The sequence below is a fragment of the Cariama cristata genome, unplaced genomic scaffold, assembly GCF_000690535.1.
Source record: "Cariama cristata isolate BGI_N322 unplaced genomic scaffold, ASM69053v1 scaffold16873, whole genome shotgun sequence".
Taxonomy (NCBI): domain Eukaryota; kingdom Metazoa; phylum Chordata; class Aves; order Cariamiformes; family Cariamidae; genus Cariama; species Cariama cristata.
In genome coordinates, this window is record NW_009607943.1 from 2,098 (window position 1) to 28,030 (window position 25,933).

The 25,933-nt window shown below is 39.2% G+C and overlaps 1 protein-coding gene across 1 annotated transcript; it reads left to right on the top strand.

Annotated features, from left to right (window-relative positions):
- Positions 1 to 5,260: 5,260 nt before the first annotated feature.
- Positions 5,261 to 13,923, top strand: LOC104159126 (glycine receptor subunit alpha-2-like; the record flags this gene model as incomplete). Its single annotated transcript, XM_009696948.1, has 4 exons — positions 5,261 to 5,280; positions 9,617 to 9,699; positions 10,900 to 11,037; positions 13,709 to 13,923. Coding segments are annotated over exons 1-4 (456 nt in total), but the record flags the coding sequence as incomplete, so codon positions are not given.
- Positions 13,924 to 25,933: the final 12,010 nt, after the last annotated feature.

Consider the following 25,933-nt stretch of genomic DNA (forward strand, 5'->3'; position numbering starts at 1 on the left):
GTAATCTATAGCACTTTTATAAATAAGCTTTTCTGAACGAAACTTCTTTGCTTTGTAGTTTCCTCGTGTCCTTTGCCCTGTGGGAAAGAAATACAAAGCAGATTAAGGAAATACATAGGTAGTCCCTCTGCAGTAGGGTATTCATAGAGCAAAGAGTCCACTACCCTTTTGAAATATTCTGTTTTTAAATAAGATCAGATCTCAGATTTTTTGCATGGTTTCTACAGTAAAGTCAAGCATGGGTTTTCTAAAGTAATTTAGGGTACACACCTTATCGCTTATATGATAGTGAAGCTCTGTTTACATCTGATGAGGTCGTTGCATGTAAATCATCCATGGCACGGAACAGTCTAGCCTCACAGGGTCGTAGGAAATGTTAAATTCTACAGCTCTGTCTGCATTCTGCGCTTTAATTTGATGACTTCAACTTTATTTTACAATTTAATATTGGGATTTAAGAGGATTTGGACTTTACTAGCAGCATTGTCTTTGCATATGACAGATTAGCAGAGGGGGGAGCAGAGAGACTGTTATCATGGTTGACATGACTGTTTACTATGTAGGAACCCCTCTCTCTGACCTCACACAATCATATTTATTACCTCAGCTCCTATACAAATAATACTGACACTGACAAGGTAGGGATTTTCCCTTGGAAATTAATCTCAATCAGCACAGGAACATTTTCATGGAAAATTATTTAGTTGTTGTGTTGGCAAAACTGCGCACAGTCCCATGCTCTCTGCCCTGACTTTCCAAAAGCATAAAATGTCTTCATGTACCTCAAAGTACATTTTCCATGTTTAAAACAAACCAAAACATTGGAGAATAATCAATGGAGAAATGCTAATTGAAATAGAGCACGTATCTAAAGAAGTTTTGGGTTGACAGCTGTTATACATTGTAGGCAGAAGCCTTATAGATATTATAGAAATAGTGCTAGAATCACTAAACTTTATTAAACCGTACAATGATTATTGGGATACAGTGACTTCCCAAATTGTGCCTGCATGCTATGTAAATCCAGTAAATTTGACTTCCCATGGGCATGATTACAATAATAACAATGGTTTCAGAGCCTAAAAAATTGCAGCCTTTTGTGCGATAAGCAGCCGTTCTCATCACGGCTGAACTCAATGTCCTTGGATTACCATTAGCTGCCCACTTTTCACTCGTCCTTTTTTTTTCCTTCTTGCCCTTACTTGCCCTTCTTGCCCTTCTTGCCTCTCCTTCCACTCCCACTCCCCTTCCTTTTGGAGTCTTTTAATTAAATGGCCTCAGATTCTTCTCATCCTTTGGGATGGTTTCCTAACACTCTCTTAGCTGTGCCCTCCCATCACCCACTCCTTTCTTTCTCATTCCATCTCAATCTACAAATTCAGACAGGATCTAGCCCTGGATTTCCAATACTCTTACCTTTCTGTTGTGTCTAAAGTACCTGTTTTGCATAACAAATAATAACACCTACTAAATAAATAATGAAGCCTAATGCGGGTACTTTGTTATGCAACTAGCACAACTATTGTCAAAACCCCATTGATCATCCTGCTTAAGGAAAGAATAATTTACATTTCAATGACACAAAATTAGTTGCTTTTTCACTTTGTAAGGCACTTAAAGCGAAGTAGGGATATGGACACTGTATCTGAACACGTACTGCCTGACTTCCTCCTCTAACGCCCTGCACGTCTCCAGCTGACACACAAGAGCGCTGGAGGTGAAGTAAATACAAACACAACAGAAGACTGACTTAGATCGAAGGAAGATGCTGCCAGAACAAAAGGCTCTGAACTGCTCATAAGTAAACTTAAAGTAGAAGTTATAAAGTTTCCAGCCATATATGCCTTGAATTCCTAGAACAATATTCCAACAGAAATGGAGAGGGACTAGATATCATTAAACAAACTTTGATCATTTTTGAAAGGGATTAGATTATGTATGGTAGCAGAGGACCAGATTTGATGGCCCAAGATGTCATTTCTATAGTCTGCGTCTCAGGCTATAGACACTTCTATTCCTGTGTCTCAAATAAAAAGGAAGATTTTGTTCTTAGCAAAAAAGTGGGAAATGCTGCTGAAGACCTATTTGTACAAATAAAGTTGTTCTTGGCTGACAGGATCAAAAAAATATTGGTAGGTGGTTACTTCTGGGTGTCTATACCAACAGGATGGTTGCATAGCCAAGACACGTGTCTGCGTACCTGCTCTCCTTGCGGGTAATGGCAATGCCTGTCCTTAATTGCTAGGGACCAATCACTCCATTTATCCATTGAACTTGCACTGGAGCAGTTAAATGTTAGGTGTGAAATGATGCAGATGTGGGAACCCTTTCTAAATTGTACAAAAAAGCATGTTTTCCTGGAACATGCTCCCAGGGATGAAGGTCTTTTGCCAATTGCATTGCAAAATATGGCTTAGAGCAGAGATGTCATCATGCCAGGAGGAAAGCGACACCATACTAAACACACACTGCAGGAAAATTAAGATAGAAAATGACAGAGGAGAAAGAAGAGATGAAATACGGCTCTTCATGGAAAGAAAACAGGTGGTTACAGAATTTAACTGTTACATGAAATCATACTTGAATTTAATTTCGTAGATTTGCTTGAGCAATAATTGGAAAATCATTTGCTGGCAGCTCCTGTGCTGGCATTGTGTATCTGCAGACAATGATTGCATTACAATGAGAAGTGGGATGCCTGTAATGAGAAATCCACCACCTCGCTCCGTGCCAGCTCCTGTGTTGTTAAGCAGTACATGAAGCAAAGCAAAGCACTGGAGGGAGCGAGAACACGCTCATAAACAGCAGTACGTGAAACTCCAGCCTACATCTTACATTTTGCCAGGACAGAGAAGGGTCCACATCTCCTCTAAGCTTGACTTCAGCCCATTCCCATCTGACTGAAATAAAGCTGCAGAACCCGACAAATATTAGAAAGGAATTCCAGGGCTCCTCAAAAATAAGGGAAAAAGCAGACAGTTTGACTGTTCTATTTAACAGGACAAAGCCTGTAGACTGTGAAAATTACCAGAATTGACATTCAAAATGATGAGTCAGGTCCCTGAAAAAATAATGAGATAGACTACAAAATGAAAAGCCCTTTAAAAGAAGAATGTCACTGGGAATTCTTTTTTTTTTGGCCCTCAGACATGCGAACAGTGCATGTGCCCTTCTTTTGGGCACAGATCACCCAAGAGAGGGGGCTGGGAGGAATATAAGGAGGTTTTAGATTCTCCTCCCTGTTTCAGTGCCACTAGCCTGAATGGCATTTGCTCCTGTGTCATGCGATGCTGTCATGGTTGCTGTGCAACTCCATCTCCCCTGCCAGTTTAATGGCGAACTTTGTCTGCTTGTGCTTAGATACTATTTTAATGTTATTTCAGCAGCTATGAGGATCAGGAACTTAATCTTCCAAAGAAAAATGTACCACTAAATATATTTTTGCCTTTATTGTCAGCTTGGAGCTTTAATAAGAATACCAGAAATCTTGCAATTTATGATAGTATCTTTAGAATTGGTAATACTGAAATAAAAATCCCACTGGTCTCACTAAACCCAACATTGTGAGCTTTGCACAGGTATAAGGCTTTTCATAAAAATGGCACAGAGTCAATCTTAGCAGTGACTATGCATTTACTACTTGTGTTCTGGTATTCGCAGCGTAGATTGTGAAGTCTTCTGTCCCAACAGCTGAGGTGCAGATGGATGTAGCGTGAAAGAAAGAAGGGATAAGAATAGAAATAAAATGTTATTTTTGATACCATGCCCACTCATGGTGAGGCATTTGTTGCTTTTCATGCTTCTGAGGAGATAATCATCCTTTTTTTGGAGATGAAAGAGATTTGTAGCCTTATCTCCAGGATGATTTAAATTTCCAACAGTATTTCTATACTTAAGAAGACCAACCCTAACTATCGTTAGAAAAAACTCTATGAGGAGGCTGTTGTTCTGTAGCCCACTCACAAACTGCCACTCTTGCAGGATAATTAATGAGAAAGATATTTCCCTGTCATCAGATACCTCACATGGTGATCCACATGGCCTTTCTCTTCTGGGATCAGTGATCTCCTCCAGGGCGAGAGTTATCGCTTAGGTCAAGGGCAGTTTTGGGTGAGTTGCAACACATCAGGCTGAGGAGTGATAGCTGCTTGTGAAGAAAAAGTGGGTTGGAATACAGTTCACTGGTTGCTGCAGATTAAGTAATACCTCCAATCCCAGTTAAAATTAGATATTCCCTTAAATTTATCAAAAAAATTTCTTAGATTATGTATGCGTAAACCCAGTTCCCTAAAGGTTTAATACAATACTAGCAGTTCTTTTTTTCAGTTCTGTGTTGCAGACCATTCACAAGCAGTCCGTCTGTGTAGTATTCTGAAGCGTTTTCGTCACATTGTAAGATTATCAGAGAAGTGGTATGATGGTGATGAGCATCAGCATTGCAAACCTCCAAGAGAAAGAATCAGATTGACGATCATCTTGACAATAATCTGTTTATAAACATTTTACTCCTTTTGAATTTTTTTTTGCATTAAAGGACCTTACCTTCCACTGATGGTGCTGCTTTGGGGATTAGGTGTCAAAGAGCGGACCGGTCTCAAGGTTTAATACCCCAAAGAGAGGTGAAGGATTTGGCAGGAACTGGGCAACAGGAAAGGCATGGGGAAAGGGTATGGGGACAGACTTGAATGCAAAAGAAAGAGGCTGGGCTCTGGGCCATGTAGGTGTCTCTGGGAGAGATGCAGGGTAGATGGGCAGACGTAAGAGGAGATGGGGAAATGATGTCCTGAGCCAGAGAAAGGACAGGACAAGGGCAGGAATGGGCGAAGGATGAATAGGACGCATGGTATCTCAGCCCCACTCCTGAGTTCGGGACTTGATTGCACTGCACATAAATACCTCTGAGCTCCCTCGCTGCCCATGTGTGCCACCCCCTCTGCTGGCTTTTCCTCGGAGGATGATGGTCAATGACAGCAGCTACGTTTAGGGCAGTGGTAGTGCCTGTGCTGAGCTCTGCTGCTGGTCCATCTGAGGGCATGTCCGCTCCCACCTGGAGAAAACACTGGTGTTGCAAAACAATGTGTTCAGGTGTTAAAGATCACCAGCATGAGGGTTTCTGATTAATAACATGTTGTCAGGCTATTTATTTTCTTCCCATGGGATACCTTATTCTGACTTCGGTGACAAAGGAGGCCACAGCCTGCAGGACTTTTGCTTTCCTGCCTGCAGAATTGGGAAATACAGACCTCAGAATGATTCGGAAATGAAAGATGTTGAGCTGGGGTGGGAAGAGAGAGAGACCCACAGCCCAAGTCTGAGTGATTTCTCAGGACATTCTGGTGAAATCGGAGGATGAAAGAGGGGCGGTTGAATGAAATGCTGAGTGAAGAAATCCAGGCAGTGCCAGCTGCACTTTGAAGGCATTTAAAGTATCAGTGGGTGCTGCTTAGAAGGACTTACCGAGTGTATGAGGGAATCAGGAAGAGGATCCAAAGTTTAAGACAGGCAATGCTGCTCTGGAGCACTTGGATTACAGCTCTGCCTCTGTCACAGTGTTGCTCAGTAATATTATTTATGTTTTTTTTTAAATAATTCTTTTCACAGTGCCAGCTAATTGTTCATTCTTTGTTTTCTGGCTCTGATTCTGCATTTTGTTCTGTTCATATTCTATTTGCACTATTCCTGGGCTTGATTCTTCCTTGACTGCGGGATGGGTGAGGGAGCGGGGCGGGAAAGAGGAGACCAACACTGCCTCTCCTCCGGGCCGTCTTGGTGGCCCTGGCGTTGTGCCTGAAGTGCTGGGGCACTGGAGACGTGACTTTCTCCTGCTCCCTCCTGATCCCTGTCTGCTCAGCTGGAAAATACAAGGTGCCCAACCTCAGAGCTCTCCCTGAGCGAGATGTGAGACCTCAACCTGGCTAACAGGAGTAAAGGGTGCTCAGGAAACTGAAGGCAAAATCAAGTCCTTGGTCAGCTGCTTCTTTGAGCTTTACAGGTTGTTCAGGAAACACTTCATATCAATGTTTTATGGTGCTATGCCATCAAATCTGTTGTTTATGCATCTCAAATGCCTTGGTGGTGGGGTGTCTGAGAAGTAAAATAATTGTTCTATAGCAGTTTATTCTGTTTTATTAATGATTAAAATATTCATCAATGTAATTGCCAGTTAAATTTGCACTTTGCACCAAATCTCCAGAGACCCTTCTTGAATTTGCCAAGTATGAGACATTCATTTTTCTGAAACATTTCCTGTTAATGATGCTATTACATAGGCAATGTGGGTAGCTATATCTGCCTTTCTGTTTCTGATCCTGTTTCCTTAATGTAAATATACAAGGGTGACATGGCACCTGGGTTTGAAAACACTTGCAGGACCATATTTTTACTGAATAAGAGTCAACCACTATAAATTGACCCACCACCATGGACTTCAGTGGAGCTACTTTGGACTGCAGCAGCTGAACATTTAGCAGGTGGTAATCTTGTTGAAAATCAATGAATCTCTGGACAATGCCAAGCAATAAGTGTTGGGTTCAACACTTGCACTGCTCCTAGTAGAAGGAATTACAGAGGCAAAGACGTTACCTATGAATGGCAACTCTGATGAGATGAACAACAAGTAGGGGAAAAGCTATAAAGGCATGATCTCTTGAGCTAGCCTCATCAATACAGTGAATAGAAATTATTTTCCATTTGTCAGGGTGAGCAGAGAATAATCTAGTCTTCCTGAAAGACATCATTGGTTAGGAAAAGAAAGCAAAGATATCAACCTTTGTGCGAACCTACATAATGAGCATTTTCTCAACTTACCTCCAGAAAAAAACCCAAACATTTATATATCTACCTAGTAGCAGTGGAGATAAATAAATTTTTCCCAGTGAGGCTTGAAAGCTGCAACTGGATGTATTCGCTTTCTCATGCGTTTGATGTTAGACTAATAAAAGACCTTCCTGCCCATCTATGTAGTTAAAACCCCAAATTCTTTGAGATTTTGGAGGAGTAGAAAGGGATGAAGGGAGAAGGAAACAAAGTCAGTGTGCAGTCCACATCCGACAGTCAATAAAATCTGAGTTGTGGATAAGCCATGCCTACTTCAATGAGTACAAAGAAATGACATATTTAGAAAGGCGGCATTTGCGTAGAGGCATGTTTGAAATGAACTTGAAACATCTAAGCCATATTTAGAAGATGACTGAAAAGAAAGAAGAGAGTTTGATATAGCAACATTTCAGAAAAAAAGGCAGAAGCAGTCTTTTGTTAATACTGGGGATTAGCAATTTAATTAGCTCAATCATTAATGCAGGAAATTACCTAGTAAAAATGAGACTAGTTAACATTTGCAGGGCACTTAAAATATTTAAATGAGTAAATGGAAGATTTTCAATGACATTTCTATGTCTACTAGGTATACTTTTTTCTCTAGGTGATGAATATTTTTAATGCTTATGCTATTTGCTCCCAAACGTTAAATGGGAGTTTATTTACTGTGGCGATGTTGAGAGGACTACTAGGGGCTTTTCTTCATCTCAGTGCACTGCAGTGCCACAGACAACTGATCTCTAAGTTCCTGATATTATCATCTTGTACACTGAAGACTGTGTCAAGAGGAAAATAAGGTGACTTTCTCTAGGTAGCCCACAAATAGGCAAAAGCAGTGATGTTGAATGTGATTTTTGTTCAGGTCGAGACTATTTTGGTCTCAGTTACCTAAATATCATCTTCTCGTAGTGATTTGATGGCAGGACAGGAGAATGTTGTGGTTCAACCCCAGCCAGCAACTAAGCACCACGCAGCTGCTCACTCACTCCTCCCCCACGGTCCTTCAATGGGTGGGGAGGAGAGTTGGAAAAAAGACAAAACCCATGGGTTGAAATAAGAACAGTTTAAGAATTGAAACAAAGCAAAATAAAATAATAATAATGGTAATGAAAAAGGAGATAACAAAGAGAGTGAGAGGAATAAAACCCCAGAAGGACAAGTGATGCACCTCACAGTTGCTCACCACCCGCTGACCGATGCCCAGCCCATCCCCGAGCAGTGATCATCCCCTCCCGGCCAACTCCCCAGTGTCTATACTGGCCATGCCGTTCTATGGTATGGAATATCCCTTTGGCTGGTTGGGGTCAGCTGTCCTGGCTGTGCTCCCTCCCAGCTCCTTGTGCCCCCCCTCGCTGGCAGAGCACGGGGAACCGAAAAGTCCTGGGCTGAGGGTAAGCACTGCTCAGCAACAACTCAACCATCAGTGTGTCATCAACATTGTTCTCATGCTAAATCCAAAACACAGCACTGTACCAGCTACTGGGAAGAAAATTAACTCTATCCTAGCTGAAACCAGGACACAGGGCTAGAAGGCCCAGTCAGACCATTGCCAAAGATTCACATGGTGAAGATATAGACTGGAAGAACTTGAATCAGCTGTATGTGGTGAGAAGCACAAAATCACCATGGGAGACAGAACTTCGTGAAGTATTTCTCCATAGAGATCACATTTGTCTGTGGGACAGCATACTTTCAAGGTTGGCAGCTGGCCTGTGGATTCACTGACATAATTAAAAACATTATTCTCATTGTACTGTGTTAATGTTTCAGTGTACCTTCAAATCAGACAATCTAGTTCTCGTCCTTGACAGTAAATGGGAGCAGAAGTCTTTATTTATTTGCTTTCTTTGTGTCAAAGTGGGTTTTGTGCTGAAGGTAATCTGAAATAAAAATGTACTCTTTTTATACAATTTAAACCAAAATCTTAGCAATTCTTCTTTTTTTCAAAGCAGCTATTTGTTTGTAATTATGTGATCCTGGTATCTTGTTTTGTTAAAAATGATTTCTTCTCCCCACACAAAAAAAGAATAGAAATAAAGCAGAAGAGAAGTCTTGAAACAGATTTCAATGTAATGTGAAAAGGCAAAATGAACTTAAAAAAAAAAAAAAACAAAAAAGAAAACAAAGAAAAAAACATTAAGAATATTCCCATCCAAGTAAAATTATGCTTTATCTGGGACAATAACAACTGAAAAATTAAAAGAGAAACTTAGTTTGTATGATAATGTTCCTTTAGGCTTACTTTCTTCTGTCTGCACTCTTTATCTTTTAATACTATGTGATTCTAGCTTTTACTGTATAATGTTTTTTTCTTTCTTTTAATGGCTAAGCAGTGAGAAAGAAGGGTTGGAAATGGGCCTCACACACAACAAAAGCACTCTCTGTTGAAAAAAAACCCGTTGATGTTGTTTCCTTCCTTTGCTTTTCCAAACCAAAGCTTAAAGATGTGTGATGTGTGCCCCATGATCAGTCATTTCAGCTTTGCATTGTTTGGATTCTGTACTATACATAAAACATTCACGGGGACATTACTGGAGAGCTTTTCTCGGTATCTTGATGTTGTCTTCTCTGTCTCTGTTCTGCTCTGCCAACGCAGCCGGCGAGCGCCCGGTTTGCTCACACGCTCTGTCTTCACAGCTCTTGTGTCCTTAATAACTCAGAGGGGAGAGTGAGCCCAGCCTCTGAGGGGTTAAAATTCAGTCTTGATCCTTTAAACTCTAAATATGGGGCTTTGGATAAAACCTGTAGATTTCTAACAATAGCTTCTTTTATTAATTTTTTCCCTTCCCTCCAATTTTAGGCTTACTTTAACCTTATCCTGTCCCATGGACTTGAAGAATTTTCCTATGGATGTACAGACATGTACAATGCAGCTAGAGAGCTGTAAGTGTCCAATTGCTTTATTTATCAAAGAACAAGATTTTACTCTAACATTTGCTCATTAAATAGTAGCTACATCCTCGTATTTATATGGTGAGACTCAATATTCCTGTTTTGTGAGGGAAAATCACAGAGGAACAGTACTTTAATTGTCCATCGCTGTACCATGTGGGTCCTCTGTCCCTGTGCTGTTCCTGCTCGCTTCCCTTTCCCTCTCCTGGGACCCATTAGGGCTGCATCACTTCCAGGGATAATCACAGTGATACTGTGCAGGAGAAATTATTAAATCTCAGGAAAGTAAGAGCAATTAGTACACAGCCAGGTATTAGCTATGTCTGATAGAGACATGCTATGGGCTTTTGAAAAATGGAAGCAATATACCTGATGAAGCAGAGGTCCTTTTAGTGTACTTATGCTGGTGAGCTAAACACGGCCAAGGCATGGACTTGGGTACCAGCACACACCCATCCGTACCAGGTAGCTGTCAGCACCGTTTTGACTTGTACCAGGTAACAATCAGACAAAACCAGGAGTGGCTCAGATAATGGCATGCGCCAGCCATCATTCCCGATGGTCCGTAGGCACCAGGACACCTTGGGTTTTTTGTGGGGAGAGGAGAGTGGGTTTAGCTATATGGGTATGCACTGCCCAGAGAATGGTCACAGCTTATTTAATTTACCCATAAACATGTAGCCATTGCAGTCAGAAAGACACTTCACAGAGTCAAAGCCTCTCTTTCCTCTCCACAGCTCTCAGTGGTCGGTTCACAGCTTTACAAACCTGCCGTTTTCTTGTTGGTAAGGGCTCAGCGTTCTGCAGCGTAGAAATCCTTGTTTGGTTGGTGCTCGCCAACTCCACCATCAAAGAATGATGAAAATAAAGCAGGCTGATTCATAGACATAGAGAAATGTCATTTCTGTTGTAAACAGCATCTTTGATGGGCCAGCAAAATTAGTTTTTAGTGGCAAACCAGGGCAGTATTTCAGAGCATAACAGTGTTACTTGTTGCTCTTAATAGAGTAATAGTGCAGTAATAGCAACTGGTAGCAAACGCAATAGTGCTGTTGATAATCAGACAGTTTAAAAATATAACTGAGATAACACATATTGCAATAAAAGATATGCTTCTCAGACATCATAATATTTGCTTTTGATATTTTCCCGTCAGCTACCACCTAACAAACTCTGATTTCTTCATTGTAGTTGGTTACACTATGAATGATCTGATATTTGAGTGGCTAAGTGATGGACCTGTGCAAGTTGCAGAGGGTTTAACCTTGCCACAGTTTATTTTGAAAGAAGATAAAGAACTTGGTTATTGTACAAAACATTACAACACTGGTGAGCATTATTCTATTTTTTTTTTCTGTTAATTGCTCTAATGGTATCTATTGCCAATTTATAAAGGGAACAGATGGGTAAAATAAAAAAATATTCTGAAATTAAAATTTGATTCAGCCACACTTATTTTTAAATCTGAAAAAATGCAATTTTCTCCCTTATATTTTTGTTTTCTTGAAAGATTTTGTTTCCTAATTTCCTTTATACCATTAAAGATATTCTAGTATACATATTCTAATATCCTCAAAATCATTATCTTAACAAACTGATAAAAATATCTAGTAGTTTTCATTTCTGTAAAATGATCTTTTTTTAACAAACAATCTTTTCTTAAGTATTGATTCATCACTTCTAAAGTACTGATTTTTCTGAACTTGATTTTTTCCTCCAGCATATCAAATATGCAATGAGGAAAATTATGAAATATTCACCAGTTTTTACGTGTGGTCTAATTTATGAGACATTGTATTTGAACGGACAATACTTTCGCTGCTGATCTGCATAATGTACAGACATGAAATGTTGTGAAATCAAATGTTTGTTTAATACTCTAATGTTTTTTCTTGTATTTGTTGTTTTGAATTTTCAGACGCTATGTTTTCTATCTTTAGATTTACAAAGCAGAGAGAACTCTGTTAACATTTCAATTTAGATGCTTGGAGTTTATTTAATAGAGACAACATTTAGAGAACGGTTTGCTGGGTGCTTGCTGGGGTTAGATATAATCCCTCTCATCTAAAATAGCTTTTTCATCATTTCAGCGTAAGAGCCAATCTGGTTGCATCAAATACATTTGTTTCGTTCTGTAAAATAACACAACATGAGAGGATATGCTTCTGCCAAAAATAAAGTCACATTCATTTCTTATGAAAAGAAAATTATTGTTTTCAATTTTTATAAATGCAGCTTCTCATTTTGGGGCCCAAAGTGCCAAGGAAGGAAAACTTTGTGATTCTACAATTCAAGACCTGTAGAAAGGGGGACTGCTGTGACTTCTCATCTTTTCTCACACTTAAAGGGGGTACTTGAGAGTAAATTCCAACAGATGGAGCTTACCCATTTGTAATTTGGCTGATACAAAGTTTAGCCGTTTGCCACCATGTGACTCAAACTCTGAATAACTGAGTTCATCTGCTTTTCTAATTGCTGTCAGATAACCACTTTGCACGGTCAAACACTGAAAGTAAGAGAGGAAGGAGAACATGGGCAATAGCTTCCTTGTATACCCAGGAAAATTCTCCACAAAGGATAAAAATGCCAATTAGTAGCTCCCATTACATGTAGTTAAACAAAATAAATATGTAGTTACCAGAACTTAAAAGTGTGAAGCCTGGCAAGGAGAACTGAAAAGCAAAAGTACTCAAGCAAAAGAAAGCTTTGCCTACAGGCATCCACATTATTGTCTTCTCTGTAGCAAGCTCCTTCAGGTTTGGTATGAAATTAAAATGTGGATAAAAGCTGTATTATCCAGCCTTCTCCTGCCCACAGGAATCTGGAGAGCATTCAACGGGTTGGGCTGCTCTCGTGCCATTGCTGCCACACGTGTCCACCCCACCTCTTCGAGTCCCCTTCTGTACGGGCAGACTGGTCAGGATCGGTCACTGTCCAGGTCTCAGAGTCTGCCTTTGGGGTCTCAGGTCTGATCACTCATTGCAGAGCTTCTGTCCTGCCAAAAGATATTGTTCAGCTCTCCTCCCCTCCTCCCTTTGTCAAACAGCCTCGGCATTGTCCTTTGGGCCAACTCTCACACCTGCCGTTCAGTTTTCTAGGCTAGCAGAAAAATACGCATACATCATGAAAAGGAGCAAAAAATCTTCCCCTGAAAGGATGAATGAGGAACAATGCATCTTCATGCATTTGACCACCCAACACAAAAGGGGTCCTTTGGAGCCGTTAGCATGACACTTCAGGGATGACAGACTTTCTTGTACTCGGGTTAGTCTGCCTCAAGTGAGAGCTTTCACAGTACCTAAACCCCAGTAATTTGGAGAGCAGCACAGAGTGATTGGATCAGTAACCGACGAGCTGTTGCAAGTCAGGACTCTGCTGCACCGTCAGGCAATCCTAAACTTCTGCCCCTCACTACCTCTGCGGAGCAGCTCTCTGTTGTTTGAAGAATCACTCACCTCCCACAAGACATTGTTGTGGGTTCCCTGAAGTTAGTCTTTCAGCAAAATTCAAAGTAGGAGTTGAGTTGTTTCTGCTGCTAGACATAATCCACACACACAGGTATATGACAGGACCAGAATGAGAAGGGGTGTGATCTACCATAGGACTGGTAGTTACCCATTTGTCTCTTTAAGTATATTTGCTCAATCTCGTGTCATTAAAAGAGCAAAATGTTGTCCCCTTTTAATATTAAACATTATATTTGGCTGAAGTAACATCTCATTAAATTTTGATAAAAGAAACATTAAGTTATATTTTCTGGAGGTGAAAAAAAACTGTGCTAATATTAATTTTCTCAGTTAATGTGAAGAACCGGGCACAGTCTGCTTCAGGGGTCCCATGCGTCCCTCAAACTAGTGTGCAACAAATGGCTGACTTGTATTTGTGTATCAGGACCTGCTTGTGCTGTTAGGTTAGGAAACAGGCCACACATCTAACTTATTTTCAGAAAACAAGATTAAAATGTGCAAAAAGCATTTATGAAAGTAATTTCATGTTCTAGGAAAGTTTACATGCATTGAAGTCAAGTTTCATTTGGAGCGTCAGATGGGATACTATTTAATCCAGATGTACATTCCTAGCCTGCTGATTGTCATTTTGTCCTGGGTTTCTTTCTGGATCAACATGGATGCTGCTCCAGCTAGAGTCGCACTGGGTATCACTACAGTTTTGACAATGACCACGCAAAGCTCAGGATCGCGAGCTTCCCTCCCAAAAGTAAGGAAATTATTTTCTACCACTGATTTGTTATTAACAAGAAAAATTTGTACTACTTTTTGAAGTTTCTGAAAGATCTATGTAAATATGCATCTGATAAGGATACAGAAGAAAGCGGTAACAGTGTGATGTTAAACTGTTGCAGTACCCTTGCATTTGGATTAAGGCAGGGTTTTGCTGGTTTGCAGGATGACTGAAGAGTTCAACAGTATGGATTTTTAATGAGTTTCTGCTAGTTTTGACACTTAGTTTTCAGCACTTAGAAACTAGATTTTCTGAAGTATTTAAGTACCTGACTGGATTTCTGAAAGCACTTTCATGAAAATTGGCCATTCTGTCTGGCTGGGGACTTTATAAACTCTGTCTGGTCTTTTCTGGATTGTTAAACTCTCAAGTATCTTGGTGTTTCTAGAACGGCACCTAGTCCAATGGATATATAAATATACATTAAAAAAAATATGTATATATAAAATACATATATATAACATGTGGACACCTAGAAGGTTTCTCTGGAGAATCTTTCTAGTGAAGAACTGCTGATATCTTTGCTTCACAGCAGAATTTGTCCATATTCTTGTTCAAGTATCATCTGCAGACCTTCATCCTGTCTACTCACAAAAATATCCTCTCACTCAAATTTTGTGGTCTTTTTAATCCAGGCCAGATGCTGTAGATGGGCTTACAGGTTACAGACTGGATTCTTTGTTTAGTCAGGCTGACAGCTCTTTTCAGCACAGGCACAGCCTGAATGCTTCTGCTGATAGCATTCCCAGCAGAATTTTACGTGCATGCTCAGGTTTTGTACAATTTTCTGGAAGAGAGCTCAGAGGTAGGTCAGTTTACAGCAGACTAAGGAGTCACGGGATACGGTCCCTAAGGAGTCCTCTTTACAGTAGTCCAACATCACAGGGATTGGGATCATAGTAGCAATGAAAAGCACAAATTTAGAGTGTTTGTATAGATCATGATCCATTCCAAAAAGCATGTTGTATTTTGTTGTACTTTACCCTCAGTATCACATTTAGTCTCATTCCAAATACTGTAATTTGTTCAAGTGGAACATATATAGGGCAACTTCAAAAACTGCACAGATTGTATTACTCCTCTGTTGGTAATGAAAGTATCACTTATAAATCTGGTGACTACAGCAGTTGGTTCAGCTTCACTTCTTCAGTTGGAAATACATAATTCTCCATGCAAACTGAAAACTTTTCATATATTAACTCAGAATTTCAAATGGATAGTCTCTTAAATATTTGTTTAGACAATTCAGTCAATTTTACCAAGTGAACACTCTGAAAAGCAAGTCACCACGGAGATAATCTCAGCAGGAGGCATACAGGCTCTGCAGATAACAAGTTTGAAGTCATTGAAGACTGTGTCTAGATGGTACAACACTACCTCTTGTGATATATTCCAAGTTTCTTCCAAATTAACTGGCTTCAGAATTGGAGATGGTACAATCACTGTAGTGGAGATTTCCACCCACCTTTACAACTGGGCAAACATACCCTGCCAAGAACCTCTGCAGTACTAGCAGCTGCAATGTTTCTCCCTTTTGTTTTCTGCCTTGCTTGAGTAGAAAAGTATTTACTGGATAATTTTCTCGGCTTCTGCTGGGTGGAAGAAACAGGAAGATCTAGAATATGTTGACTGTGGCTATTTGATTATTTTAGAATCATAGAATCATAGAAAGGTTTGGGTTGGAAGGGAGCTTAAAGATCATCCAGTTCCAACCCCCCTACCATGGGCAGGAACACCTTCCACCAGACCAGGTTGCCCGAAGACCCATCCAACCTGGCCTTGAACACTTCCAGGGATGGGGCATCCACATCTTCTCTGGGCAACGTCTGCCACTGCCTCACCACCCTCACCGGGAAGAATTTCTTCCTAATCTCTCATCTAAATCTTCCCTCTTCCAGTTTAAAACCATTGTCCCTTGTCCTATCACTCCATGCCCTTGTCAAAAGTCCCTCCTCAGCTTTCTTGTTGGCCCTGTTAGGTACCAGAAGGCTGCTCTAAGGTCTCCCCGGAGCCTTCTCTTCTCCAGGCTGAACAACCCCAACTCTCTCAGCCTGTCCTCACAGCAGAGGTGCTCCAGCCCTCGGATTGTCATTGGAGAGATTCTTCTCCAGCCTCAGGATTAAATACATTTATCTCAGCAGCTGTCAGAGAACGGTGATGCTGTGGCCTTACTCCATCTTCTCCTTTTCTGCTCTGTCCCTTCGCCAGAAGATAGGCACTGAGGAAAAGTACCTCACCAGAAAGCCCATCACATTTATTTCAGTCAGGCTACACCTGGTTGTTGCAATTTCACTTTGTAATTCAGCTGAGCTGTACTTTACAGCCTTGGTCTCTATATAAGTGAGTTAATCTTCGTGGCGGTTTTTGAAGGTGCACCAGTTGACTTAAAAATGTGGTTCTAAGTAAATATTAGCACACCTGCCAGCTGACTCAGGTGCCTGAGGCAACACGGGACTGACCAAAAAGCAAGTGCTTCAAAAGGGGCTTTGTGTGCACAAGTAGCTGTGTAGCCATGTACAGCCACCATACAGGTCTCACTTCACCAGTATCTGATTCCTTACACAGAGGAGCAAGATTTTCTTACTGTTGCTGTTGCAAGCACCTCACTATTTTAAAACACCATCTGTAACTTAATATCAAAATTGTATCTCTTAATAAAATCTGTCCAGCTGAAATGCATTTAGAAATAAAAATATGAAAAGAATTGAATCAAATCGGTGCTAAATCTGAAGTCCCAAAATGGTTCTGTAAAAGTAATGGGTTTTTAAGTCCTGTCTACATATTGCCAAGACACGGGAAGTTAGATTGTCAATAAAACATCCATTTAAAAATTGCTCCAAGCATGAATATCTAACAGAATAAGACATGACAGGAGGGTTATTTTTGCAAGAGTACTGAAAAAACAGATGCAACTTTGCTTTGTGAAAGCAGCCTAGATTTGAATACAAGAGTTATACTTTTTCCCCATCTTTCTTTGTGTCCTGTTCTTATTAACACACACTTTACAACTTAACTTTACCCTTAATTTACCCACTCTCTCATGCCAAGAATTTATTCTCATTCTTCTCTATTTTAGTAGAGCTTTACCACAAAAAACAACAAAGCATCAAAACTTACCAACTTTAAAGGGAATAATTACTTTACCTAAAAAGGCAAAGAATTGTGATAAGATTCCCGCTTAGGTTTTTTTTGTCTGTTTCCAAGTTACCATCTAAATGATGAAAGTGTTACTGTTTAGAAGTAATTATCTACGTATTGTTCTCAACCCTGGTATAAGATTACATGACAGAGTTTTGTTTGTTTGTTTGCTTAAAACTGCTCTTTTCCATATTGATAACTAATATTCATTTTGATACACAGATTTCATCATGGTAGGTCACAGCAACACAGACATTAGGCATTCAGTTGATGAAAATTAAACATAAGGTTGAGACTGCTGAAAAAATAGGAAAGAAAAGGAAATGAAAGAAAGAAATTAATTCCAGCTGAGGCTCCTGTTTGCTGCACATGAAAGGAACATCTATAAAACCTCTTCCAAATGAGGTATAATTACATTTCTTTAGTAAATTTTGTAGCATTTCTGTGGAATTATTTTCTTCAGAGTATTTAGAAATTCTGACTAAGAGTATAGGATCAAATTCCAATATGAGCAACATAGTAATAAAGAAATCAATACGCAATTTTTTTCCTATTCTTCTACAAAGTTGATACCTCAGTTACAAAAGTTAAGACTAAACGGTGAGAGTTTACATCCCAACAAAGGTACTGTTCTAGGAAGGGAGACCTGCAGTGCCTGTTTCAGAAAGCAGAAAGGTTCTCTTCCTCTACAGTTTTAGCATAAGCTGAGCAATATTGCACCCTGCTTCCTTCATGGACATGAAGTAATGATTTTCTGTATAGGGAGAATCTGCAGAGAAATATTCACCATGGTGTCAACCTCTTTTATAGTGACGAAATTATTTTGTGTTTGTTACAGAAGATGAGTGAGGGGTCTTGTAATCGGAGTTACCCTTACTGGCTGTGTTAGGGGACAGTAAGGAACTCATCTGGAAAGCTGGGGTTGAATACCCTCCCTCCAGTTTGGTTAATCCATCGCTAGGATGTCCAGGAATGGCGATCCAAAATAGCAAGGTACCTATGATCTGTTCCCCTTCCCACACATTCATGTGCATAAATCTTACCCGCATCTGATACTCTTATGTCTGAACTCCTCTGGTGGTGTCATTGTTTCCCACTTAGAAACTTTGACTAGATAAATGTTTGTGCACCCAGCTACATCAGTAGCTCTTGCCAATCGTCCAGCTGAGCGGAAACCCTGGTTGTCAGCTGGATGATCGGCATGACCACACATCCACGATGAAACTCTCTCAGCTTTCTATGTGAGTCCTGTGCCTGAGCCAGGGACCTCCCTTGCACCTAGGGTTTGCTCTACTTTGTCTATGCAGAGAAACCCTATGGCACACAAATCTGATCTAACATACCGTACCTTCATGCAATACTCAGCACACGCTTACACCCAATGCCTTGTGGAAGTATCAGACCCACGGCACAAGACCGGCAGTATGTATTCATCAAAATATGGACTAAGGAAGGTTTGTGCATCATAAGGGACCCAGAGACATAGAATATGCCTTTACATATTTTACTGTCCCAGTTGTGTATAAGCTGGGGAAGTAAAGAGGAGGATATCAAGGTACGATAGCGCAGAATTGTTGAGAAGGGTTAGAAATCAGTTCTTTTCTTCAGAGCATTGAATGACCATTGCTATTATATTTATTTTTTAAAAGCTTCCTTTTTGTTGAATCAACAGAATCAAAAGTTTTAAAGCATTTTCAAAACAGGCATTTGAAAGAATAATGAGTTCTCTGCTGTGCTAATAATTGGATAATATTCAGATTGCTTTCTTCTTAAAACACTTCTATAAACCAAACCTTAGCAACAACTGTCCAAGAAAACAAATTACTTTTAATGCCATAAAGCAAAACGTTTGAGGATACTTTAAGTCAAGTAAGTGATAGCAACTGTATTTTACACAGTCACATAGCATTCATATTGTGTTACTTTAATGCACAATGCTTAATGAATGCGTGTTCCTTCCCCAGGGAGCAATCTGTGCACAAAAAAAGTCTCTTTCAAAGCTCACTGAAACCTCTGGAAGTCCTTCCATTCACTTCGTTTTGCTTTGGATCACTAAATGCATTACCAAATGCAATAAAAGCATTATATTCCAATAGGTGCAGAGACTTGCAAAACCGAAGTCAATGAGGTCTATCCCCTTTGGCAGTAAATGACTGCTTTCATGTGTCGTCCACTATCCCCAGCATTTTTGGAGACTTTTCAAGATTCTTGGGCTTCTGGCAGATCAGCCTGAGAAAGCAACTTCTCCTTTTTTGAATGCCAGAAGTTATCAAATAAACAAGCTCCAGCAATACAACACATTTTTTTATTTTGAATTAAGGTTAAAATTATGCCATAATACATTAAAAAAAAAAAAAAAGGAAGAAATGAGGAGAAATAACAATAAAGAAAAATGAATAGGTGCTGTTATCAGAGATTATATTATTCTGTGTTCATTTGTTTTCATAGGAAGTAAAGCACCTAAGGTGATAGCTTACTCTTTCATGTAGCAAAGCACGGAGATGATACATTCTGGTGCAGCATTATGGTAAAAAAAGCAATAATGAAGCAACTTGGAATGGAAGCAATTTTTTGACAAATTACTTTTACTCTAGTCTCAGGATCTGAAGAGAAAATATAGAAGTAATTCAGCAATCACGAGATACGTTAATTGGTGGTTGGTTTATATGGTGTCTGAGCACTTCACACACTGCTTAAATAATTAAACCAACCCTATTTTTATTAGATGTTAACAAATTCCTGTTGGAGACCTGACGGTCCTAAAACATTACCTTGATATTTAATAAGCCTGCCCTATGTCACATAGTTATGTATTCTGATAGGGGAACTGCAAACAAATTTCCACTTTTAAAAAAAAATTGTTTAGGGACCTTGAGTGGATTTAAAAAGAATGTTGTTGGTTTTCTTGACCATAATAAAAGTGGGCATGCTGTCCAAACTCAGGAAGCCAGGCTATGCTGTCAGGTAACCATGAGGATCTACTCTTCAGTCATGTGCCTACATGGAAATGTTTTAGCACTCGCTTGTTTTGTTCATTTCCAATGTTCTCATATAGCTTTCTTTTCCCTCCCCATTATAGTTTTAATATATAACACGTATTTCTTCTTTTGCTTATATTAAAATATCATGAAACCTGCTTTAGCGCTTTTTTTTTTTTTTTTTTTTTTCCCTTTTTTGAGCTTGGCAAAGGTATGTACAACTAAATCTTGTACTCAGACAATGTTTTCAATATTCATTGTTATATTCCATACAGTATTTGAATCTGGATACAGAGATCTGTTCTACACTGCATAACAAAGGAAATCACATAGACTGAACCTATTTTTCAACAAAAAAGTTCCAAAATAAAACAAGGCTCATAAATAAGTGAGCATGTATTTGCTTGCTGCATCTTACTGAAGCAATTACTTCAATACAAACTGATTTCTACTAAATATAGAGTTCTGTGTGTAAAATAAGCAGTCCTAAAAAACAGTATAAAATAAATTCCAGTCAAGCTGTTTATAAACATCTGCTCATAACTTAGAGTTCAAAAAAGGTGTTTTCTAATTCTGCTTTACTGCTTTTTCATATTCCATTTCTTTATTCTTACTTCTTTCCCCTTTACTTATTTTTTCTCATGAATGATTTCGAAGTGAGATATTAATGTGTTTGTGCTTGAGTGGAACTGCAGTGGAAGACGTGGTACGTGTATCAGATGATATGTGATGTACCAGAAAGAACTTTCTAACTTCAAGGATCAATAGCACTGTGACCATGTTAGTACCAGCTTGAAAATACGTGCTTGACCCTGATGAAAAGAGTGTGTGGTGCCCAGAAACTTCTCTACTGCTTCCACCTACATAAGCTCGTCTTGTAAAAGACACTTATCTTGCACCTTTGAGACCTAGGTAGATACCTATACAGCTAGCCTATGCAGTTAAAAATTCGCTGGGAGCAGTATCTCAATTAAAGCAGTGTTGGACCAGCTTTGGCACAATTATATATGCAGTCATCATGCAACCACTATAGGAAGAAATTTTTTTCTTCCATTCCACAACCATTTCCAGTTCTTTAAAACCAAAGATTTAGGTCTGCTGCACGGGTAAGAAGACAAAACCCAGCAGGATCCATACTTCTTGTGAGAAGAGCAGGAGGAAGGAAAATGTAGATGTTAAACAGGGTATATACATCTGTTGCTAGAAATTGCCACATTATTCTGTTTAACTCGGCCACAGGCATGTGGTGTCCTGGTCGATCTTTGGGTCTTACAGTGGTTATGTATGGATTCTTGTGAAATTCTTGCTGGCTTTCATTCTGTGCAAAGCTGACTGATGAGATACTGACTGGTATGTTGTCTCATAAAGACTAATGCTGATTAAGACTAGTACATTAAGATCTATAGCAGATTCTACTCTATGAAAATTAAAAATAGAAGACTGAGTAAATTAGTCACTTTTTTCACTGTGCTAATGTAAACTTTAAAGTTTCCTTTTCTGTATGCTGAAGACAGTGGTGTTTACTGTATTACAAAAACAGTAGTTGCTGCCATGCGTGACAGCTAAAAATATGCAATAGGATGTGTCTGAATACCTCTGGGATGTGGTTTGAGTACTCCTGGCGCTTCCTCAGCAGGTTTTATAATGCAGTCATCTGGGAGGGCTGGCATTCAGCGAAGCCTATTTCAAGCATCAGAGAAGAGTCGAAGTTCTTGTGCACACTAGTCTGCTGGTTGTTTCATAACTCTGGCACGGTACTGGGGCTCTCCAGCTCCATTGTTGCACCCTCCAGGACCTTCTGGTGGCTTTTAGTGACTCTCTGAGGAATGCTCCATCCCGCTCTTTCACACACATAAGCACTGCAAACCCTCTCTGAAGTGATGACGTACCCTGTTGTGGCTCATTCATTTCAAATAATTGCAAGCCTTGACTCTGTTAGATCATCTAGGAGTATTACTTATGAATATCCTCTGTTAATATTTCATTTGAAATAATGTTGATGGGACCCCTTGAGCCTGGGAAAAACACTTTCATTTGCAGTGTCCCTTACGGCTGCCGCCTTCCAGCCTGAACACCAGGGCACACTGCACGTCGCTGTTAAGGTAGTCGGGCTGTGGAAATTTTACTCCCCAAAAGGTGTCTTGGAGTTACAGCGCAACCCTTTGAATTCTGTTGCTTGAATGACAGGTCTTTTTTTTTTCCTTTGGGAAACATTTCTGTGGGGAAAAAAAAAATTGTTGATATTGATGCCTAGAAGTATTAACCCCTTCCTCTCCTCTCCCCTCCAAAAAAAAGAGAGAGAGACATAATTTAGTTTTTTTCATGGATGCATCAAACAAACTTCTGCAGAAGGAGGAACTAAGTGACTCAGTGTCTTGTTTTTACATACAATATCTGTGTTATGACATCACTATGACTACTTTGCCAGTAGTAGGGCACATTATTCTTTGTTGTAGTAAAATCAGCTTTGGAAATGAAAAAATTCTAAACCAGACATTGGTAAGAAAATAATATCATTTGTTTTTCAGGAGTAGAAAGATAGTCATGCACTCTAGAAAGCATCATTTTTCACAGATCCTAGTAGTAAATTTTAAAACCTGATGAAGTAGTCTCTTTTCCTCCTTATTTCTTCTTCCTAGAAGCTTGGAGTTAATTGAGATATCTTGTCTCAAAGAGAAGGGAGTATGAGACCAAAGAGCTTTGATCCTCGGTAGCTTGTATCTGGTGTTAGACCCCCCTGTCTGTGAGAAATAGACATAGTGTGCTGTCTTTCCTTATTCTAGCAAAGGTTAAGGCTCTGGAGAATTGAGCCTGAACTCTCAGTATATCTGGAGAGAAACGCCAGTGACTAAATCACAGCAGAAAATATTAGTGACAAAAAAGGGAGAATGTGCAAAAACGTTCCTTGGTACATGTATTCATAGAAGATATAGTACAGTTATGTTATAAATAATTGTCAATAATGACACTATTATAATGAGAACATATCAGTATCTGTCACATACAGGAGAACCTGTTTCTATTAAAAGATAGTCTACTGAGAAACTAAAAATTAGTTTAAAGTATTTCATCAATATAAATGATTGCATTTTTTGTCTCTTTTCTGCAGAAGGGCCTTTTCCTTTGCATGCATAAAGGCAATCAAAACACTTTATTGATAGACTTGTGCTGAAATATGATAAACATATATACTTTAAAAATATATCTATGGTCAGGAGGCAGTGATGCTCATCCCTTTACAGGGCATGATCAACTTCAAAACATCTCTTAATTTTCCAGGGAACCATGTAGATGGTCACCGACAGCAATGAGAATACTACCTTCCTGGATTGCACCACCCTACGTTTGAGCATGCTCTGCTCATAAAAAACTGACTTAAAAGCAGTTTAAATTTGCATGGAACTGACAAAGAAAAAATGATAAGAAAGTAAAGCAGCCGAAATGTCAGGATTATAATAAAAACTCTCAGACAGTGTGTTCTGTTGCTTTTTCTTATTCAAACAATCAAACTACTCGCTTGCTTTTTTAAGGAAGGCATAGTTGTCTGACAGGATCTATTTTATGAGTTTGTTGGCTGCATTTTGCTGTCTCCTGAACCTTCTAGCAGAAACAGAATCTGCTCAGAATGAAAACAAAATCCTGTCACTGGCAGTGATGTGAATGAAAGCATTCAGATGCTCAGGCTTTACCACTGCTGTTACTTCTTACCAGGGCTCCCCAAAGTCAAGGGTGACAGGGTTATGCCAGAAAGATAACAGTGCAGAACAACTCAGTTGTGCAAATATCTATCCCTGGATATGAACCTCCACCCCCCCCCCACTCCGAAAAACCAAAAGCAAACTTGCTTTTATGCATCTCAAAATGGCTAAAATACTACTCTAGGAACCAATGTGGTCTTTTTTTATGTCTTGTTTTTCTCTATCTGTCCCATCCAGTCAGTGGGAAGAATAGGACATAATTATTCTCTTAATTTGTTAATTATTCTCTGTGAAGTTGGTTTATTTGTCACTCATTAGTAATGATGTAGCGTTGTTTTGAAGTGCGTAGTGTTGTCTTTTTGGTAAATAAGAAATTAGAATATTTTTTTTTTAAAAAAGTTTTTCCAATGCCCTGTTAGAATGGGGATAAACACTGCATTGCTCACGCTAGAAGTGTTATGTGCCAACCACACCATTGTATATAGAGGTGGCTTCTTATCTTTTTCTACATTGACTGGAACAGGAGACAGATGTTTTGCAACAAGTCAAAAAAGTGTGTACTACACATGCTTCCAGGCAAGACTTGTAGCTTGGCAAATGATTTCATGGTGAATTTTTTAAAGGTAAAACTCTCTCGATGAGTGCAGCTATAAGAGTTGATTATATTCTTACGTTAATGAGGTTTCAGTAAAAGCTTTTCCCAAATTGAAAGGCATATCTAATTAAAAGACTGTGGATTGCCTGAATGTGGGAACTGCACATCACGGTAAGTTCATCTGGCCAGTTTCATTCATGATTTCCGTGATTAGACTGACTTCCTCCAGATGTACTTCCCGCTTAGTTAAGGAAAGGCAGCCTCAATAGCAGCTGTTGACCGCAGCAGTGTTCAAAAGAATCTTACCCAGCTCCTCTGTCTGCCATCTGTGAAAGCGGCAGTAAATCCTTGCCAGTGCTAGCCATCGTTTTCATTATGAATTTTTTTTTTTTTTGTAATTCATACTCTTTTGAGATGCTTTTCTGTAAAACCACTGAAAATCACCCTGAAGAGAGATTGAAAATTAATTTTCAGCTATAATATTTTCAGATAAAAATTAATTCTGCTATTTTCAGCTAAAATGAAAGAAATAGTTCTTCCTAATTACTCTTTGTCTGTGTAGTACACATTGTATTAGATCTATGCTCCAGTAGTGATATACACTTTAGATGGGATCAGGCATTTTTTCTGAGGAACTGCTTTTCACAAAAAAAAAAAAGTCCCTTTGTTGAAGCTACTCAAAGGGTACTTTAGAATAATGTTCTTATTTATTGGAAAAATTTCCCAAACCATTGCTTTTGACTTCCAGCCACGACTGTCTGATTTCTCCAAGACATCTTTTTTTATTTTTGAAACTGCCTTGTTACTTGGAAATAAAAAGTTAATCAATCTAAAAATATCTGAAAAGTTTGACATGGAAATAGGAATGATGGAAATGGTTCAATTGATGTGATTTAAAAAAAATGAATTTGTGATTTGTGACTTTTTTTGCATTTTCCTTTTTATTCTAATTTAGAAGACATTTCTGAAATGACAAAAATCCTCAGGGAAGGGAAAAACCACATCCCACTCAGATCTAACATTTACTGACATACTGGTAGGCATTTTTCAATTTTAAATAATATTAAGGTTTCAGATAAAAATTGATCTAATTAAAACTTTACTACAGCGACAAGATCAAGCTCCAACACTGGAGCACTCTGAGAAGAAGAGAATGAAGTCAAACTGCCTCATAGTGAGCTCCAGCCGTGCCTTTGCAGCCAGCATATGAAGCTTCAAGTCATTGGAACATAGCTTGATCAGTTGTTTCTATTCTGATGCGGCTTAATGACTTCTAGAAGTCATAGATTTATTTTTTTTTTTCCAAGTCCAGAAGAGACAATGTGACCTTCCGAGATAATACTGGTTTTTGCATCCAATTGCTGTTAGAATTGTGTTCTGTAAATACTCTATATTTGGCTTAAGCATGTCTTAAAAGTGTGCAATCTTGTTTTGAAAATGAAGTTTGGAAGTTTATTTCAATAACTACCCATGCACACTTGTCCTGGTTTGGCTAAAACAGGACTATTTCTCCTTTCAGGATATTTTTTTTTCTTTCAGTTAAGTTTCTTCAGACACTGTCTGCTTTTCAGGCCTGA